Source organism: Mytilus galloprovincialis, chromosome 13 (genome assembly GCF_965363235.1).
Source record: "Mytilus galloprovincialis chromosome 13, xbMytGall1.hap1.1, whole genome shotgun sequence".
Taxonomy (NCBI): domain Eukaryota; kingdom Metazoa; phylum Mollusca; class Bivalvia; order Mytilida; family Mytilidae; genus Mytilus; species Mytilus galloprovincialis.
In genome coordinates, this window is record NC_134850.1 from 40,850,912 (window position 1) to 40,872,646 (window position 21,735).

At 31.4% G+C, this 21,735-nt stretch overlaps 1 protein-coding gene and 1 long non-coding RNA gene across 7 annotated transcripts in view; both read left to right on the forward strand.

Annotated features, from left to right (window-relative positions):
* The window catches only part of LOC143057669 (eukaryotic translation initiation factor 4 gamma 3-like), a 36,270-nt gene extending 31,438 nt beyond the window's left edge, over positions 1-4,832 (forward strand). For all 5 annotated transcript variants that reach the window (XM_076231025.1, XM_076231028.1, XM_076231026.1 and 2 more), the window contains 6 exons: positions 775-979; positions 1,411-1,506; positions 1,910-2,050; positions 2,579-2,660; positions 3,133-3,279; positions 3,631-4,832. In XM_076231025.1, the coding sequence (XP_076087140.1) occupies positions 775-979; positions 1,411-1,506; positions 1,910-2,050; positions 2,579-2,660; positions 3,133-3,279; positions 3,631-3,809 (850 nt within the window). In that variant the 3' untranslated portion in view covers positions 3,810-4,832. The remainder of the gene's footprint in view (positions 1-774; positions 980-1,410; positions 1,507-1,909; positions 2,051-2,578; positions 2,661-3,132; positions 3,280-3,630) is intronic.
* A 10,127-nt stretch (positions 4,833-14,959) lies between these two features.
* LOC143056802 (uncharacterized) lies at positions 14,960-21,109 on the forward strand. 2 transcript variants are annotated; one of them, XR_012972520.1, is made up of 4 exons: positions 14,960-14,993; positions 18,587-18,849; positions 19,774-19,850; positions 20,815-21,109. It is a non-coding gene; the product is annotated as an uncharacterized LOC143056802 (long non-coding RNA). The 2 variants fall into 2 exon arrangements; XR_012972519.1 differs by lacking the exon at positions 14,960-14,993 and having other exon boundaries at positions 18,321-18,849.
* Positions 21,110-21,735: the final 626 nt, after the last annotated feature.

A 21,735-nucleotide genomic window follows, 5' to 3' on the forward strand; every position in this document is an offset into this window, starting at 1 on the left:
ATTCTTATTGAAAATTACTGCTACTGTACAACCAAGCTGATGGAGTTGAGAAACAATTTCCAGAAACTTAAAACTTTATACTCTATAGAAATTATATACACACAAAAATATTGATATTTGTGGTAATTTTTCTATCCAAATTATTTTCTTGAATGCCTATATTTTGTATTACTTGATGACTTCATTATGTTTATGTTGAAGCCATGTGCAAGAACAGCTTAAAATGATTGGAAATACCATTGCATAGGCTGATTTACCTCCATTGGTTTTTATCCCACCACACAAATCTTCCCTCTTCTGCAGATGATTTATAACAAGTTTTTTCATCTTTAAACCTCTATGATCAATTAAAATGACTGGATTCTCAACTGAAAGGATGTTTATAATTCTCTCACCCAATTGTTCAGACATAAAATATTAAGGTTTTTTTAATTTGCAATTTGTAGTCCAAGATGATTTTTATATAAAGTTATCCAGGTCTGATAGTCAATGTTGATAACTTTTCTTTCTGAGACTACAAATCTAAATGGTTAATTATGATTATTAATTGTATCTTGTTGAAAATTACCACTCGATACATCAAAGTTCAAAAGAGTTGGCGAGAAAATAACAAAATTTAATGTAAACAAGGATTGATATGGTTTAGATTCTTGCGTTATATAAATTGAGTTTGGAAAGCATGTATATGCAAAAATCAATACACTAAAAAGCAATAATTTTTGTGTAAAATTCTCCATAAAGGACAGGGCTGTAGTATTATACATTTTTTTGTAGGCTGAATTCAGTTCTTGCATATGCAGAAGATATGGAAATAGACATTCCTAAAATCTACCAGTATTTTGGAGAACTAATAGGTCCCATGGTTCAAGATGGTAGTGTACCTCTAAGCTTCCTTAAGGAAGCATGTCAGCCTCTCAAAGAATCTGGCAAAGCTGGAATTCTGGTGGCTGAGATTCTCCATGATGCCAGTGACCGTGAGGTTAGTTAATATATTTGAAAATGAAAACAATGGGGGTTTCAAATGTTGCTAATTATCTGTGAATATGTTAATCAGATAAAGTTCTTTGGCTTGTTAGATATTGGTTTGAAATTCAATTTCCCTCCTGATGCTTTGTCTCCCCCATTTTAAATGTGGCGACTTATTATTTATGTCCTGTCCATCCATCTTTCTGGCAAATGTGGAAAAGAAAAGAAAGTTCTATAATAGACACCATTTGAAACAGTTGAAACTCTTACCCATTTTATTTTATATTTCCAGTGTTTTTATGATAACAATAAGATAGTCTATTTAAAATGAATATGCTGTTAGAATGATTGAGTTTTAAGTATTAAAAGGATTAGATTAAAATTGTTTTGAAATTAAAACTTGTACAAATTGTCAGATTCATATATTGAAATTTTTTCTTGCAGGGTCATAAAAAAGTTGGTGATTTATGGAAAAAATCAGGTTTAGAATGGTCAGATTTTGTACCTGAAGACCAGATCACACAATTTTTGAAGGATAAGGTAATGATGAAATGTTTAATTATATTCTCCATGCAAATGATTTTTACTCTGCCAAGTATGAAAGATATGTAGCTTACAATTGATTGAAAGTTGCCTTCAATATTATTTTTTCTATAAATGACATCTTTTGCAGATACTCTTTGAAAGTTGTGTTGAAAAAATGTAAATTTTCTAGGAATATGGACTAAGAAATTTTAGTCAATCAACATATCTTAATATGTTTTAAAAAAAAAACTGCTTTTAAATTTATATTAAAACATCTGCAATGCTTAAACTTTATATTGCACGTTAGTTCACTTTAGCAGACTCATTGTATCACTAAGTTTTTTCTCCAGCAACGTTAGAATGTTTAAAATTGCAAGATTGCATTAATGAATCTAGTAACATTGTCCCTTTCTTTCAGAAATTAGAATTTACAACTAGGGATGGTAGCACACCAACAACACCAACAGTTAGAATGCCATTAGAAAGAATCCAAGAAAATTTACAAGACTTAGTTGTAGAAAAGGTCGTTAGGAACGAAGAAATATTTGATTGGATAGAGGTATGCAAGATTGAAGATTCAGCTGATATAATTATTTTTTATGTAAAACAAAACTTTCAAAATCAACAATTAATCAGCATTTAATTTAGATATCTCATTCCAAAGACGACAAATTGTAATTTTTTTGTGGTGGTTATATTATATTGACAATTTTGTCATAATAAGTGTAGCTTTTTAAAGTTTGATAGCATTATTATTACACAGTATTTCCTGAAACTGCAAGTTAACTTGCATTTATTCATGTCCATTGTTCAACCATCATAAAATAAATGCACACAATAATTTCAGACCTCGCATTATTCAGAAGTTTTAACTGTTTGGCAAAACAAAAAACAGGAAATAAACATGGGAAAAGGATTCCTGTTCTTGCCTAATATGCAACTGGACCAGTGGACAAGATTTACCTTGATCCCGTAGGACAACAGCTGTAATATTCAACAAACAATGTAAATAATTTAGATTAAAATCAAAATAAAGATATAATGATTGGATGATAATTGACTTAAGATTGATCTTTTTTTTTCACAGGCTAATTTAGATGATTTTACAACAAAAGATAAGAAGTTCATTCGTGCATTGATGACTGCAGTATGTTCAAGTGCAATAACAGGTATGTGCAGTTTGTTTCAGATTATTTTTTGTGCAGATGGATATTGATGTGCTGTATCAAAGATCCTAAATTTTATCAGGGCTATCCCGTACTGTGGATTCAGTATTTTTCGTTGGATATCAATTTTTGTGGGTACAGGAGAACCATAAATTCAAATGTTCAACGATTTATAAATTTTCTATGGGCTTTGTATGCAAAGATTTGCAAAACCATGAAATCAAATTTCCACAAAAAGTATGTTTTATAGGTGTGGAGGAAGCAAATACAATTGTGTTACAAATGAAAATCTATACTTTTGGTGATTGGGAGAAAAAAGTGGTGCATATTAAAAGAATGGATACAATAAAAGATAACGTAATTGTAGAAATGATTCCCATTTTGAATCACATTTGTGTATGTAGTTTGCAATAAATATTTGTATCTGCATTATTAACATTCCAAAATATTTACGGTGATATGTTTTCTTTTCCAGGACGTGGTAACAGTGCTAAAGTAGACGCTACAAGAATTACAGCTCGGGGAGTTATATTACAGAAATACTTAGATCATCAAGCAGAGTTTGAATTACAGGCACTATATGCACTGCAAGCTCTTGTACATAAATTGGAACACCCACCAGGTAAGTGACAAATAAAAAGAAGGAATTTACAAATATTTATGTTAGAAAATATTGGTAGTTTTTTTTTTGTGTGGTAATGTAATTGGGGAACCCATATTAAAATTATTTAAGTCTGAGAAGATGTTTGCATATGTCTTAGATCCTTCATTTCAGTTTCTATGCATGGTGATCATTTGTCTAGAAACCTTTAATTTTCAGACTTATTTCTTTTTCTTTTTTTTACCTTTATAATTTTAATCTTTTGAAGATTTACCAGAACCACAATTTTTTAACAGAAATTTTAAACACAAATAAAATGGACACTTCATTGTACATAAAGATATAACGAAATTCATTATTTCTTTTTTGCAGGAGTTTTACGGACATTATTTGATACATTATATGATGAAGACATTATTTCTGAGGATGCCTTTAATCAGTGGGAAGCAAGTAAGGACCCTGCAGAACAGGAAGGAAAAGGTGTAGCAATGAAACAAGTTGTTCAATTTTTCACATGGTTACGAGAGGCAGATGATGAAGTGGATAGCTGAGAATAGCTTCATTTTAGTCATATAAATGTTTTTCATGTTTTATACTGCCACTGTCCTGAATGATATAAATAGTGTGGCATAAGGCATTTATTTACAGTTGATATATTGAATGGCAACATAAATGAAACACTTAAAACAGTGGTGTGATCATGATCTTTTGAAATTGACAATTTTTAATGTGATCATGCATGTATAAAACCGGACGTTTTGCAACGTCTTCAGCAATTACAGATTATTGTATTATATCATGGATTTGGTTGTATAAATTCAAGAAATGTGCATGTGTAAGAAGTTAGATTATTTATTACAGTGTGATTGATCGCGCCGAGCATAAATCATTGATTCATTTTACTGGAATATTTTTACAGATATGGAAGCATTATAATGTGGAGTATCATTTCATGTTTATATATTGCTCAGCTGCCTTCTATGATCGTCTTGTAACAAATGAAATAAGATATTCCCCAGTGAGGTTCATCAATATTATGTGACACAAGTTCTCTCGAGAAAGTGCATTTAAAACTTCAGGGGAATAAATTCATGGCATATGGTGCTACTAACTTATTCGTATGACCTTTAACCCATTCATCAATCATGTGACAGTATAATTGCTGGTAAATGATTTGAAGCATTTTGTGCATAATTATGTGTATAACATGCAATTTAAATATTTTGTGTTATATATGCAAATGAATAATTGTTTATGTATTGTGATAAATTATTATTTATGAAAGATGAATATTATTTATGTTAATACTATTATTTTCTTGAAAACAAGGACATTATGTGTAATTGTTAAAAAGTTTTTTGTTAATTTACCAAATTGTTTCATAATTCTTGTTTTCAAGCTTTGAATGTGTATGAATTTAACAGTTGCTGATATCTGTGCATTGTGCATGATATAAGGATATTCTAGCAACATCAAAATAAACCAAGCCTAAAATGCTTTTGACCTTTTATGACTGTGATGACTGAAAAATTATTAAAAAACCAGGGGGTGTAAATAAACCAAGATTGAATCTATTATTTGTTGTGGTTTTTCTTGTCCATGTTCAGGAATTTTGCTTGCAACTATTACACGCGAAGTTGAATGGTATTTGGGTAGTCAGTCCTGGAATATCGGTCCGTAAACCTTTATGCAATTCATATTACCAACTTTTAATATGGAGAATATTATTTTCGACAGGTTACATACTTTGTAGTAGGACATTCTGGTACTTGTTCAAGATTAAGCAGAAAACAATTATCTTTTTCCCAATATTCTACCAATTGTTCGCTTGATTTAACCTCTTTTACTGGACACCAAGAAGTTCATATGTCTGAACAGGCAGTAAACAATGTATTTCATTTGATTGTGTAATTTCAACTCGCTATTATAACATATAACATAATTGCGTGATAAGAAAAGATATAGTGACCTTGACATTGGATGAATGAAAACTGTTAAAGTTAGTGTTACAGTTTTACATTTACAAGTTAAAATGTCTCCAAATCACTGACAATGTCCATTTTTTTTTTAATAGTTTATTTTAAGAACAGTGACATCCATGCATATTGTGATTACCAGATTTTTATGAGATGGGCCACTGAGGTCACTTTCAGGGCTGTAACTACAATGAGGCAAATGCCTCATGTTGGAAATTTAAAAAAAAAAAAAAAAAAAAACTGAAACAAGATTGTCTTCATATCAACCTGAATTGTTTTCACGGAAAGTTTCTTGCAAGAAGCAAGTTCTCTTCACTCTCTGATGATGTCGTCCCTGCATGTTTTTCGTGATCTATTTTACTTTTAGTTTTCAGAGTTGATGGTCTATTGTTTGTACTTCTGTGTCCCAGGTTTGTCTTTTGTATGTCCTACTTTATAACTGTGGTCTGCAGAGTGTTGATTTTCATTTGTAAAGTGTGGTTTTGCAATGTTGCATGTCCACCGATGTCCAGACATTGTACGAGAAACTATTTTAAGAATATACGATGCTACTGGACATAAAAAAAAATTGTCGTTTCTGCATGGAGAATTGAACTTGATATCAAAGAATACAAAACTGGCTCTTTTTTTGTAGATAAAACTAGATAGCTGACATGGTTTAAATTAAAGTAAGACCACCAACTTTCCGGTATCAAATCATCTTTAAAAAAAAAAGCGTCAAATGTATTGCCATATGACTGTTTACATTAGAGGATTAAACTTGCATGAAGTTGTGTTCAGACTCTTAAACAGAAAATAATATGGAGTAAACGTGCACACAAAGTCGATGCATAGAAAAAAGACAAATGATCAATGGCCAAAATTTTTTTCCCTTTCTTCATCTTGATAGTTGATGGAGGGTCTTTAACAATGAAAGAATCATTAATACCGTAAAACAAGGTAAAGATGGTCCTTAGTGTCGACTTAAGCAGTACTAGTACTAGTATAATACTGCGCTGTCACTATATTTAAATCTAGTCATAAAAAAATCACCAAAGTCTGAATTATGCACTGAGTACAAGACAAGAACAGACAGACATAATGATTATGAGAATTTCGGTTTTTGCTTTATCCTACATATGGGTCTACTTTTAATGTTGTCCCTGTAAAAACCTTAAAGTCTTGAATTACAATGAATTTATGTTTTTGCTTTGAAACAAGAATATTGTCGAAAGAAATAGCTAAAAATTAATTGCGTTTCAATGTAAGAAAGAGTCCGGGAAACGATCAGAATGCATGGTTTTGGGTTATTTTTCTCAGAGCTTCTGGGGGCCTTCAGCGGCTCCCAGACCCCTCGCCAAAAAAATTTCGCCTCCCTACGCTCGGCGAATATATTTTGCCTCAATATTAAAAGAAGCTAGTTATAGCCCTGAAAAGACTCATCAGTGACGCTCGAATCCAAAACAGTTGAAAAGGCCAAATAAAGTAAGAAGTTGAAGAGCATTGAGGACCAAAACTCCAAAAAGTGTTGCCAAATACAGATACGTTCTATTCCTGAGATAGAAAAGCCTTAGTAATTCGAAAATTCAAAAGTTTTGTAAACAGTAAATTTATAAATATGACCATATCAAAACTCCACCAGCAGTGGCATCTTATTTGATTTAGGGTTCATCTTCATTTTCACAGTTGACTGTTCATTGGTCAATACACAGGTTATTGTTTTTCTCTTGTTCTGTTGATTGATAGTTTGTCAGTTTATATGAATTCCCTTTTTGAAATGTTTGGTCGGTTGTTTTGCAATACTATCTCAGTAAAAGACCGTCGTAAAAGGTAAACTAAATAATTTAGTGTATATAATGATTGCAAGGTGTACATGTCTGTCTGGCTTTGGTTTATCTGACATTGACCTCATTTTCTTTAATCATTGACAATGTTAAATTTATGAGACACTTGCAGGTAAACCTTATTGGTAGGATTATCAACATTAATCATGGTAAGTAAAACCGTAGAGATATTTCAGTGAGTGCACTCTTATTAACTACCTGTTCATGGAACAGTATTTTCATAAGACTACCTGACTTAAACCCATACAAATCACTAATTCATTCAAGCAATTGGCTGGATTTTTAAAAGTATTTTGATAAAAATGGTTTCGTTCAGGGGGTATATTTCTTGAACCATTTAAATAGTCTTCTTCCTACCACCCAGTTCAGGGTTTAAGTTTTGTTTAAAGATAGTTTACCTTGGGAATGTTTTGAAAACAACTTGAAATTTAGAACACATTGTGATGTTTTAGTAGTTTACATGGACAAAAAAAATATACAAAAATGTTTATTATGTTGACAAATTATTGAGAGAGAAAAATACATTTTTGGTACATAAGTAAAATAACAAAACTAAATATAACTAAAGCAAGTATTATTTATAATTCTTTTTATTGGTTCAACTTTTTTTTTTAAATTCTTATAGAAACTTTAATTTGTTCTGAAATGTAATATAAAAAACCCAGTTCATTCGATCGGCTCCGGCAAAATAGCAATTTAAATAGAGTTTTGCTATTTTGCCGGTCTTATTTCAGATTTTTTATCAAGACTATATGAAATGTATTTTAAGGAAACTTTATGCACACAAATGCATGATATATGTGGCTAGATGGAACATAGAAAACAAGATTTGTTATCAAACAAACTTGATTGTCGACCGATATGTCGTTGGGGAGCTTTTTGAAAACGACAACTATATGTAACTGTGGAAACGTGAAACGAAGACTAACATTTATGAAAACCAAATGAAACTTTAATAATAATCTATTATCTATGGAGCAATAAAATATTGTAAGATTAATAAAAAAAAAAGTAATGTACACACGATGCATAGAAATCTAGCTATTGACAGCATTCATTCTATGAATGTTTAATACTGAAATCTAGCTATTGACAGCATTCATTCTATGAATGTTTAATACTGAAATCTAGCTATTGACAGCATTCATTCTATGAATGTTTAATACTGAAATCTAGCTATTGACAGCATTCATTCTATGAATGTTTAATACTGAAATCTAGCTATTGACAGCATTTATTCTATGATTGTCTAATACTGAAATCTAGCTATTGACAGCATTTATTCTATGATTGTCTAATACTGAAATCTAGCTATTGACAGCATTTATTCTATGAATGTTTAATACTGAAATCTAGCTATTGACAGCATTTATTCTATGAATGTTTAATACTGAAATCTAGCTATTGACAGCATTCATTCTATGAATGTTTAACACTGAAATCTAGCTATTGACAGCATTCATTCTATGAATGTTTAATACTGAAATCTAGCTATTGACAGCATTTATTCTATGATTGTCTAATACTGAAATCTAGCTATTGACAGCATTTATTCTATGAATGTCTAATACTGAAATCTAGCTATTGACAGCATTTATTCTATGAATGTTTAATACTGAAATCTAGCTATTGACAGCATTTATTCTATGATTGTCTAATACTGAAATCTAGCTATTGACAGCATTTATTCTATGAATGTTTAATACTGAAATCTAGCTATTGACAGCATTTATTCTATGAATGTTTAATACTGAAATCTAGCTATTGACAGCATTCATTCTATGATTGTTTAATACTGAAATCTAGCTATCGACAGCATTCATTCTATGAATGTCTAATACTGAAATCTAGCTATCGACAGCATTCATTCTATGAATGTCTAATACTGAAATCTAGCTATCGACAGCATTCATTCTATGAATGTCTAATACTGAAATCTAGCTATCGACAGCATTCATTCTATGAATGTTTAATACTGAAATCTAGCTATCGACAGCATTCATTCTATGATTGTCTAATACTGAAATGTAGCTATCGACAGCATTCATTCTATGATTGTCTAATACTGAAATGTAGCTATCGAAATCTAGCTATCGACAGCATTCATTCTATGATTGTCTAATACTGAAATGTAGCTATTGACAGCATTCATTCTATGATTGTCTAATACTGAAATGTAGCTATTGACAACATTCATTCTATGATTGTCTAATACTGAAATGTAGCTATTGACAGCATTCATTCTATGATTGTCTAATACTGAAATCTAGCTATTGACAGCATTCATTCTATGATTGTCTAATACTGAAATGTAACTATTGACAGCATTCATTCTATGATTGTCTAATACTGAAATGTAGCTATTGACAGCATTCATTCTATGAATGTCTAATACTGAAATGTAGCTATTGACAGCATTCATTCTATGATTGTCTAATACTGAAATGTAGCTATTGACAGCATTCATTCTATGATTGTCTAATACTGAAATGTAGCTATTGACAGCATTCATTCTATGATTGTCTAATACTGAAATGTAGCTATTGACAGCATTCATTCTATGATTGTCTAATACTGAAATCTAGCTATTGACAGCATTCATTCTATGATTGTCTAATACTGAAATGTAGCTATTGACAGCATTCATTCTATGATTGTCTAATACTGAAATCTAGCTATTGACAGCATTCATTCTATGAATGTCTAATACTGAAATCTAGCTATTGACAGCATTCATTCTATGAATGTCTAATACTGAAATCTAGCTATTGACAGCATTCATTCTATGAATGTCTAATACTGAAATCTAGCTATTGACAGCATTCATTCTATGAATGTTTAATACTGAAATCTAGCTATTGACAGCATTCATTCTATGATTGTCTAATACTGAAATCTAGCTATTGACAGCATTCATTCTATGATTGTCTAATACTGAAATCTAGCTATTGACAGCATTCATTCTATGATTGTCTAATACTGAAATGTAGCTATTGACAGCATTCATTCTATGATTGTCTAATACTGAAATCTAGCTATTGACAGCATTCATTCTATGATTGTCTAATACTGAAATCTAGCTATTGACAGCATTCATTCTATGATTGTCTAATACTGAAATGTAGCTATTGACAGCATTCATTCTATGATTGTCTAAAACCTAGCTATTGACAGCATTCATTCTATGATTGTCTAATACTGAAATCTAGCTATTGACAGCATTCATTCTATGATTGTCTAATACTGAAATCTAGCTATTGACAGCATTCATTCTATGATTGTCTAATACTGAAATCTAGCTATTGACAGCATTCATTCTATGATTGTCTAATACTGAAATCTAGCTATTGACAGCATTCATTCTATGATTGTCTAATACTGAAATGTAGCTATTGACAGCATTCATTCTATGATTGTTTAATACTGAAATCTAGCTATTGACAGCATTCATTCTATGATTGTCTAATACTGAAATGTATATATCTGCATTTTTTTTTAAAGTGATGTAGACCCAAAAGAAACAAGTGTTATGTTCAGTTCATGTCTGCAGTGGCAGCATCTTTCTGGTGTCAGACTTAAAAGAAACAAGTGTTATGTTCAGTTCATGTCTGCAGTTGCAGCATCTTTCTGGTGTCAGACTTAAAAGAAACAAGTGTTATGTTCAGTTCATGTCTGCAGTGGCAGCATCTTTCTGGTGTCAGACCTAAAAGAAATTCACCAAAGAGCAAGGCACTCATTTTTGTAACGCTGTTACGGAATAGAAGTTCATTCATAATATAAGTTCTAAAAGGAAAAAGTATTCTGGAATATTATTTCCACTGGAATAAATATTACAGTATAAGTTCCTAACGGAATAAATAGTATAGAACATTTGGTCCAACAGGAACAGTTATTATCACAATGTTTATAACAAAGTTTCTGGTGGAACATCTGTTAGGCGGAACAAATATACGTTGACAACGCTCGTAAAGCAGTTTGAGGTTGTTGGTTGTTACTATGCGTTTCAAAACTAATAGCTGTAGGATATTCTTATTAAAAGTTTTAATCAGAATGTCGATTTTTACATTGGTTTGTATGCTTTGCTTACATGAATTTTAAATACACGTCCATTCTGTATTTTGTGGGATGCGTTTCTGCTTTGTATCGATCTGATAATATAAGTCTTTTTCAGTTGATTTTTTGATAGTGTGTTCTTAATATGTTGTACTGTAACACCACTATCTCAGATTAGGTGAGGATTTGCGCGCCTTCACACAAGTTTCATCGCGCCACATTCTGTATGTTAAAGTATTTATATATTTTTGAAAAAGAATTATTTTTTAGACTTCCGATAAAAGAAAAAAGTACTAATATCAATTTTAATATTTATGCTTTTTAAGACTTCCTTTTAAAGAAAAAAGTACTAATATCAATTTCAATATTTATGCTTTTTTTTTAAATTATAAAAAGACATGTAATTAGAGACTTTTTATTAAAGGAAAGAATATAAATTTTAATATGCACGTTTTGTATAAATGCTTAAAGAAGACATATTTCTATAGAGATTTTTTATTGAAGTTTATGTTTCTATAATTTTGTTATTCTTAATTACCGTATTAAGACCGGCAACATAGCAAAACTCTATATAAATCGCTATTTTGCCGGCGCCAAGGAGGCTATTTTGCCGGAACCGGCAAAATAGCCACTGCCTATCCAGTATGTAAAAGGACGATCCCGCACATCAAAAAGACGAATTCATTGGTGTAGCTCACGTTGAGGTAACCAAGACAGCTGCTTAAAAAATCCTTTGTAATCTTTTAAACAATTTTCACCTTATTCAGCAAAATTGCTACGCCTAAAGCTTCTGAAGTTAAGATTTGTTCCGAACAGTACTACGATTGGAAATCTTAACTAAGTGGTTTTATGCATATTAGCCCTGACATTTTAAATGATTGCAAAGGCTAAACTAGAGACTAACAATAACCTGTGTCGCTCACCTGACATTACTTAGGTTTTTGAAATCATATAAAAAGATAAAAATCATAACAGATACTTAACTAATGATTGAAGACACATTTGGTTTAAAATTGGCCCCATAATTTAAATAATAACTCCTGGTGGCCATCTTTAACAGTAAACCAGAGTAAGCAACACTTCGTCAGCACCTCATAAGGAACATTTATGCCATGTTTGGTTTCATTTCATTCAGTGGTTCTCTAGAAGAAGTTCAAAATGTAAAAAGTTAAGACGACGGACGCCAAGTGATGAGAAAAGCTCACTTGGCCCTGTGGGCCAGGTGAGCAAAAAAAAAGCTGAGTAGCAATACGACAGAAACCAGATAATAAAAGACAATAATATATGGACCAATTGTCCTTAGCCAACAGCCAACAGCAAATAGATAGGTAGACAAACTTTGAGTATTTTTAAAACAGATATGTTAAAAGATTGATTTTTTGTTTTAATTTTATGGACATAAGTAGGTTATTAACAGAAACACATACCAAGAACTTACATTTTAAAAAAATCAACATGATTAATTCATATTACAAAATAGAGTAATTTTGTCCAAATAAATATTTCAAGATAACAGAAATGCTATCTGATGTATATAATGGGAGATAACTCAAATTCTAAACCAATGTTTGTTATATGGTGGGTAGTCCATAGAAAACTTGAATAAATTCTAAATACGTCATTTGCATTCTCTTTAAAAAGATAAGACGTTCCTTTAATAATATACCCCATTCAATAAGTTTTAATGAAGATATTTGTACAATTTTATTAAGTTTAAAGAAGGTATGTATTATGTTTAAATACTGATCTTTATTTGCCATTCATAATTTTTAATAACTATAGGTAGCAGATTTCCTTACTAGATATTTATCAGAACCCTGCCTGAATCAACTCTTAGACTTGCAAACCTTCATATTTTTACAGTCTTTGTAATTTTCCCTGATAATTTCTAGGTAAGACCTAACAATCCACCAGAGATATGTAAGCAATTAGAGGTCACCATACTGCATTCAACAAAGAGCAAAACCCAAAGTGTATAGTCAGCTATAACTGACTTCAACAATGAGCAAATTAAAGAAAGATTGAACTCTATATTCAAACAGCATGACACATATTCAATCAATATTATCATCTTTTAAAAGGAAATTTCCTTCAGTATTTTATATATTATCCTATGTTGTATGGATTTATCATTTTGTTGAAGGCAGTATGGGGATCTATAGTTGTTAATGTCTTTGTCAATTGTTATCTTGATGAGAGTTTTCTCATTGGCAATCATACCACATCTTCTTATTTAATGTGTATAATATGGCTATTATTAACGACATGCTGCAGCCTTTACCAGTTTTAACAAGATTAGAACACAGCAGAAAACTCAATTTGAACTTGGTGCATATGGAATTTTGGGATAACAATGAATTAGTCTTAGCAATGAAAATATAATTTAATGAATATGAAAACAATCATTAACGGTAATAAAATCTGTAGAGATTGTCTATAGCAATTTTTGTCCTGAATATGCATGAAATATTAGCCACTTGACATTAAGCAACCAACAATCAATCAATCTATAGGCATTGTCTTGGTAAAAGTAGAATATATATATGTTTGAAACAGAAATTTACTAATTATCCAAAATACTTTTTTTATATTGTTTAAACTATTGTTTCAAAATATTCCATTATAAAATTAATTTCAAAATCAAATTCTAGAATTATTAGAATGCAGCCTATCTAAACTCGTGCTATCATCAAACACATTAATTAAAGATAGTTCCTGTAATATACCAGGGAAATCGTCAAGTAAATATTTGACTGTAAAACTGTTATTATTTTATTTATTTTATTTTTGGTGTTTTAATGCCACTTTTAAGCACTGCATTAAGACTATTTCGTGGTGGCCAGTTTTTATTGGTGGAGGAAGCCGGAATGCCCGAAGAAAACCACCAACCTTCGATAGGAAAACTGACAATTCTAGTCAATTAAGATTGGTGTTGACTGGCTAGTGATTACAGTAGTAACTACATAGACCAATCGGCCACCGAGGTCCCCTAAAACTGTTATTGACCTAACAGATAACAGAAAGTAATCAACAAGAAGAAAATATTATAAAATGGTTAGTTATATCAATAAACCCCAAGAAAGACATCAACACCAATAAGAATTTCAAGATAATAACCAAAAGCTGGAAAATTTACAAATTTACACCTTCGGGCCAGGTGAGCTAAAAAGTATTCTGATGACATTAAATTACTAAGATCATCTTAAAAATGTCTTTGCATATCTATCAAATATTGTAGAAATGATCCAAAAAGTCTTTTGGATTTGACTCTTTAGTACTGATACTCCTTGTGTATTTTAGCATATTTTCTAAATTTTTACCCTCAGATTTTCGTTAATTATTCACTCAATGAGAAAACTTCACCACATCCCCGACCCCGAGTCAGCACTGAAATCAAGTGCTAATTGTGTTTACTAACACACCACACTTGTATCTTCTATATATGAACATTTCCTATACCCTACCTTTTGGGGAAATACTTACTTTGCTTGTTGTTTCCTGCACATGTGTAGGTGTTACGAGAAGAACAATGCATTAGTGTTCAATAACGGACACATCGTGGACTTATGATGTCTAATGAACACAATAAACAGTCATGGATATTACAAGCAAAGTATATTACTCGTTAATACATTTATGCGGTAGTTACATAGGCTATATACACTTATATATACATAAGCTGATGTACATGTATATATATAACACAAATACTTGTAAGTCATGGATCGTATCCTGCTACGTCACTGATTAGCTGTAGTAACCCAATTGTTAATAGATAAAGAGGAGGAAAATCAAATTTCCCAAATTTTAACTAAACGATGCATATAAATAAAGTTTGAAACTGAAATTTAAGCACACTTTAACCATTTCGCCACCGTTTCAGGTAAACATTTTTTTACATATATATATATTTTTTTGCCTTTAAGAGATTCACTCTTAACCCATCGTTTTTTCAGGTTTTCTCATTATGGACTAAGAAGGCATTGCCGAAAATGTTAAAAATGATCTCATTTTAACATCTTTAACTAGGCTATCGCATATAAAACAATTCAAATGCACATAGAATCTCCACTATTTGCGATTCGATTCCGAAAACTTTACATTAACTTTTAAAAATTAAAGTGTCATGCTTGACTGTCTGAAAGTCATAAAAACAATCATTTGGAAATAGCATTTATGTATATAATCTGACTAATATAACGATCGATTTACTTGTCTTTAAATATGAGACTAATGAGAAGCGCAGTCACATTCTAAACATTCCTGTCAGCGGTTTAAAACTTGGTTGTCAAGAACAAACTATTATTCGGGAAACTTATCTAACAAACGTCGATATAGAACTCAATTGTTCCAATACGAAGATATGAACAGAATGAGAAATAATATTGTTTTCATTTAGAAAATATCAACCAAAACCCAAACGAGAAAGGGGTGTTGCTAAGATGCAGCAAACAAAGTATGCAAATAAAAGATGAAGAAATTTCAAACCATACAGCAAGCCATGAAAATGTATGAAACAGTTCAAAAGAGAAAAACAAACAGCCTGACCAAAACCACATCAATAAAAAAAACATGATAGGCAGCAAACATTCGACAACCACCGGACCACACTCTCCTGGTCTGGGACATCTATACTATTAAACGAGAAGACCTCATTTTGTGTGTCGCTTCTCTTTCTTCCACAATAAATTAATCATCATGCCTCTGTGTCCTATAGGTATCATGTATTGTCGCATTTGTCATTCATTCTTATGATTTTTCAGTTTGGGTTATTTTGGAAAAAAACCGAAAAAACTGCGTCCGGATATTTTCCCGTCATTGGACGAAATTTTAAGTCAGACTAGACATCCGGTTTTTTCTTCTTCTGTACTTTGTACATACCAAAGACTATGACTAACGTGTATTTGCTATCTGCTATCATTTTTCAGTTTACCATCCACGGCGGTCACTGAGTTTATTTTAAAATAGAGAGGGTCTTTATAATATGTCAATTATGATTCTAATGCAATTATTTTGTAACAATTGTTCTGATTGGATAACAGCAAACGTAAAATTCTCTATCTCCTTGTCTGTAACTAAGGAAGCCGACATTTTGAATTTCGGAATGTATTGACATGTTATTTCTACAATAATGAACAAAAAACTCACTTGTTGCGCCTAAAAATCTTCTTTTTATCAAATTTTATTACATTCTGAAGCGGCACAGAAGCCAGAAAACGGCCGGTGTTTATGTTTGACGCCGGAAGCATACCTATGACGTCACCTAGTGTAGGGACCAAAGAACATAACATCTTTTCGCGCGGAATTTTCTTTAATGAACATTTTACACTGAAATAATGATTGAAATATAATTATAAACTTGTTTTGCATTAGAATAGAGATAACTGTATTGTATTTGAAGCTTTGCGGACGTCCATCGGTAGTTTTACTGTCGCAAATACCCGTTTACCTGTCTCCGCTCCGCGTCGCCAGGTAAACTAAATTTGCGACAGTAAAACTACCGATGGACGTCCTTAAAGCTTCAAATACAATACAGTTATCTCTTAAATGACCGCCGTGGATGGATAAGTAAATTGAGAGTTGATAGTAAAAAGCAAATACACTTTATTCATTAGTAATGTATGTTCATAATATACAGATAAACGCTAACATTATTGAAATCAATAGAGAAAAAAACTATAGTTTTGGAGGAAAAAAATAACAGCCGGGTTAGAATTAACAATTGGCATGTCCCAAAGTACCTATAACTTTTGATACCTTTTTTGAAATTCTTCAGTCATAAAATCTTTTACAAAAATTCATCGGGTCACTAAGTATATTACATAGAGAGGGTCTATATAGAATTGATAGTAAAAAGAAAACACACTTTATTTATAGTAATGTATGTTCATAACATACTAAACCGTATGTTCATATTGAAATAAGTAGAAAACAAAAAAATGGAAATTTTGGGAAAAAAGCAGAGGGGGTTGAAAAACAATTGTCCTGTCCTCAAGTACCTATAACTTTTATTACCTTTCCTGAAATTCTCCAGTCATTATTTTTTTGTACAAAAATTCAACCTACAACACTTTACATAGTTTTCAACCACGCTCTGGATGCCCGCGATTTCGATTGGGTTATTTTGAGAGGAAAACGAAAATATAAGCGTCCATATATTGTTTCCATCACCAGACTGACTTTTTGAGAAATATAAAAGACTTCCGCTGCCCTTTAGGCCTGTTTTGAAATTAAACATAATTTGGATAAGTACTGAGACAGAACAATTATTTTTTGCGTTTTTCTGTATACTATGATCATACATATACTATAGATACATGTAAAGTGTATTTGATATTTATATATATTATCAATTCCAATAGTTTTCTATCCACGGCTGTCACTGAAATATTTCTGTATACTACAAACATATACATATACTATGAATAAATTGTATAAATTTGCTATAATTTACTATAAATTCCAATAGTTTACTGGGGTGACTTTTAATATATCAGTGACCGTTTTATATAGTAAAATATGTTCATTAAGTCCCCAAGTTCCTTTGGATACCTCTCCTGGAATTCTCCGGTTATATTTTTTTTACAGTTTACATATGCTCTATTTCCCCGCGATTTCGCGGGTGTGTTCTAGTATACATAAAAATACATTTGTATGCAAAATATTGTGGCGAACGTCAAATCTTACAAAACGTGGGACAGAATTGCATCATCACCATCACAACACAGGAACAACTGATAAAGATAAGTTGGAAATGTAACGACAACGTAAAGTTTGGAATATATATCTTAAGCGTCCGAAGCGTTTTTCCTAGATTTACATTTACCACGAACGCTCAAAGCAGAATATTTGAAAGCCAAATGATATATAAGAGTTGAATGTATAACATCAAGTGATTAAATGTGCTCACAAACCAACAACAGCGACCTTTAACTTCAGTATATATGAACATTTCCTATACCCTACCTTTTGAGGAAATACTTACTTTGCTTATTGACTTCCGTACACGTGTAAGTATTACAAGAAGTATAACATTAAGCTCTCTTGGTTACCGCAATTTACTTTGATATATAAGAGTTGAATGTACGACATCAAGTGATTAAATGTGCTCACAAACCAACAACAGCGACCTTTAACTTCAGTATATATGAACATTTCCTATACTCTACCTTTTGAGGAAATACTTACTAAGCTTATTTACTTCCGTACATGTGTAAGTATTACAAGAAGTATAACATTAAGCTCTCTTGGTTACCGCGATTTACTTGTCTTCAAACATAAGACTCGGCGGTTTAAAACTTGTTTGTTTGTCTAGAAAAAAGAAACTATTCGTGAAACTTGTCAATCAAATTTTGCTATAAACTCAATTGTTCCAATACGAAAATATACAAAGAAGGAGAAATAATATTGGTTTCGTAATAATTTCAAAATTAATGAACGGAAATTTAAAGCAGAAGTTGTTATAAATCATTTCAGTATCGAAGTCCAATAACTGACTACTGAGCGATTGAAACCCTCGGGTACTGATAGTCAACCACCAAATACATATCCGATAGCCTATTGTTTAACTTTTAGCAAAAGAAATTTAGAGTGTTGTTTGAACAAGTATCGGAAAGAAGAAATTTAAGAATCAGTTCATATACCAGCTGCCGGGAAAGGAAAACAAATGGGCATTCTACATTTTGTGGTTATTTTATTGACAATTTATATGACAGAACAAACGACTTCATATCCTTGTGGTGAGTAAATATATACAGGTAGCTACTGGTAACATTTTTTGTGACACTATGGAAATTATGGAAATATGTAAGATTTAGGTAAACAAGACAATAGTCCCACAAAACAATTTAACCAAACTTAAGGTAAAAAAGTAGTTTTCAAAAATAGCCAAGTGCTCATACTTTAGGTGTAGAAAAAGAGGTGGAATACTCTTATAAGTCAACGAGAAAATGTCAAAGCCATGACAATACAAAAAAATCGATGAAACGACAACAAAGTTCACAATAGTTATCAAAGGTACTCATCAATGACGCTTAAATTAAAATAGTTAGAAAGCCAAACAAGTACAAAATTGAAGAGCAATGAGGACCCAAAATTCCAAAAAGTTGTACCAAATACAAGAAAGAGTTGGAGCCGTCCACATTTACGTTTAGAGAAAGTTATTTGATTCAATTAATCTGACGGTAATTATTTACTTGTGAAAAACAAATCTTGAATTATATACAAATACAAAATGGTGATTTACCCTACGTAATGTCTCACATTTTCTATATAGTTTTGAAGTTCTTTGAAACAATTTTTCATAGTTTTGCATCAGTGACTAGAATCAAGGAATTGTATATTTAAATATACAATTCCTTGCTAGAATGTATCTGGCAGTGCCGACAAATTGTTACCATCAATGATTTAAATGTATTCACAAATAAATCATTACGTTCGTTGTATGTGAATCACTTCTGCATGGCCTGGTGCAAAGGGGGCTAATGGGTCGGACTTCATCAAGAAAGAAAAAAACATGGCACGGACTCTTAGGTCTGTCTTGAGAAAAAGAGAAACGGGAATATAGGATTGCGTTAACAGACTTATTAGAACAATGATATGATTGTTGTGATTTTAGTACATAATTTTATATCCATTTTATATACTAGAACATTTCATTTAAGGCAACCAGGCAGATATTTCATTTGGGTTTGGACTCAAAAGGGTTACAAGTGAAAGATTGAATTATTTAAAAGAGAAAGTAAGTGAATTATATACATAGATATAGAAAGATGTGGTATGAGTGACAATGAGACAACTCTCCAACCAAGTAACAATTTATAAAAGTAAACCATTATAGGTCAAGGTGCAGCCTTCAACACGGAGCCGTGTCTCACACCGAACACCAAGCTATAAAGGGCCCCAAAAATTACTAGTGTACAACCATTTAAACGGGAAAACCAACAGTCTAATCTATATAAAAACGGGAAACGATAAACACTTATGAACCACATAAACAGACGACAACCACTTAACTGAACATCATACATATTTTACATTTGGCACAACTTTTTGTAATTTTGGGTTCTCGATGCTCTTCAGCTTCATACTTGTTAAGTTTTTATCTATCTCGATCTGAGAGGCACTGATGAGTCTTATGTAGACGAAACGTGCGTTTGGCGTATTAAGTTATAAGCCTGGTACCTTTGATAACTATTTACACAAGTGAAATTTACTGCATGTGCAAGTTATATTTTTGGCATGCTAATGGATCGAAATCAGCTTCCGAGAGTACTTTTTTATATTACTAATTTTTAAAATCGTAGGTTTCTAAAATTCAGTCAAGCATCCTACATGTATTTCAAGCTTACTACATGTATTTCAAGCTTACTACATGTATTTCAAGCTTACTTGTAATCCGAGACGAGCTGATATGCCACCTGCTGATTTTGCACTATTAACCTGCCAATTTTACCCCTATGTAGAACAACTAATGTTGCTTCCCTTTGCGCATTTGCTCTACAAGCAGGTGAGTGATCTACTGTGTAATCATAATACCTGTCTCTCGGTCAGGCGAAGACTTGAAGCCTTATATATGTCACGGGTAAATTGTCGATCGGAAGATCTACAATGCAACACCATATAAAATAGGAATGTATTTAAATTAATTATGGATATTATGAACTATCATCTTAAAACAAACTTAAATCTATTATTCTTTTTAGATCAAATGTATAGTCACAGAAATGGAAGCAATAAAGGAAAGAAACAGACGAGTTCAATTTGAAAATAATCACTATTAAGGAAATTTTAATTGTTGCGAAAAAAAATAAGCCTGTTTATTGTGATATCTAAGTACATTGTTGGAGAGAGTATGCGTTTAATGTTTGAATGAACAAAAGTGTGCAAATGTGTTTGAATTAAATGTTTTTAAGATTTTCAGACTGTTTGATATTTCTTTGTGAACGAAATTCATGTTTGTTAAAAAAATTTAAGTAAAGAATGATATAATTGCTTTTATTGTGTTTTTTCAATCGAAATCATAAATCCAAACAGGATCAAACATTTTAACATTTAACGTTTATCTATCGAGAGCGAATAAAAGTTGTTACAAATTGAGTTTAAGTTGTAGAAGCTCAAATGAAAGTTTAATATTCCGATTAGATAAAGTCCAGTCAAACTAAGTTTGAACCTCAAACTAATTGCTCAGGAAATGTTTCAGTTCTCATTAATAGCACTCAGCCACAAATATATACAGAAAAAAAGTCCCAGGAAATCTTACTTGAGGAAAACTCAAAATCAGCATTTTTAATTTATTATGGAATTAACATTGGAAAGGGAGATAACTCCGCAAAACTGATTTTTTTTTTGGGGTCAGTTTTCGGTTGATTTTCTTAAAATTCATGTAAAAAATGATACTTTGATGGAGTTATAAGTTCGTATTTGACTATATTTTATAATCTTCTGCTCATGAAATGTACAAAACCGAGGTGTTATGGGAATTTTTAAAAGATTTGCACATTTTTCATCAAAGAAATTGCAAATTTATGGCTTTGTGACCATTTAAAAAAAAATGTGAATATTTGGTATTGGTTATATCTGTAAATTATATTTGGTCAGCATCTACCTTGTTTAATGAATCTTTA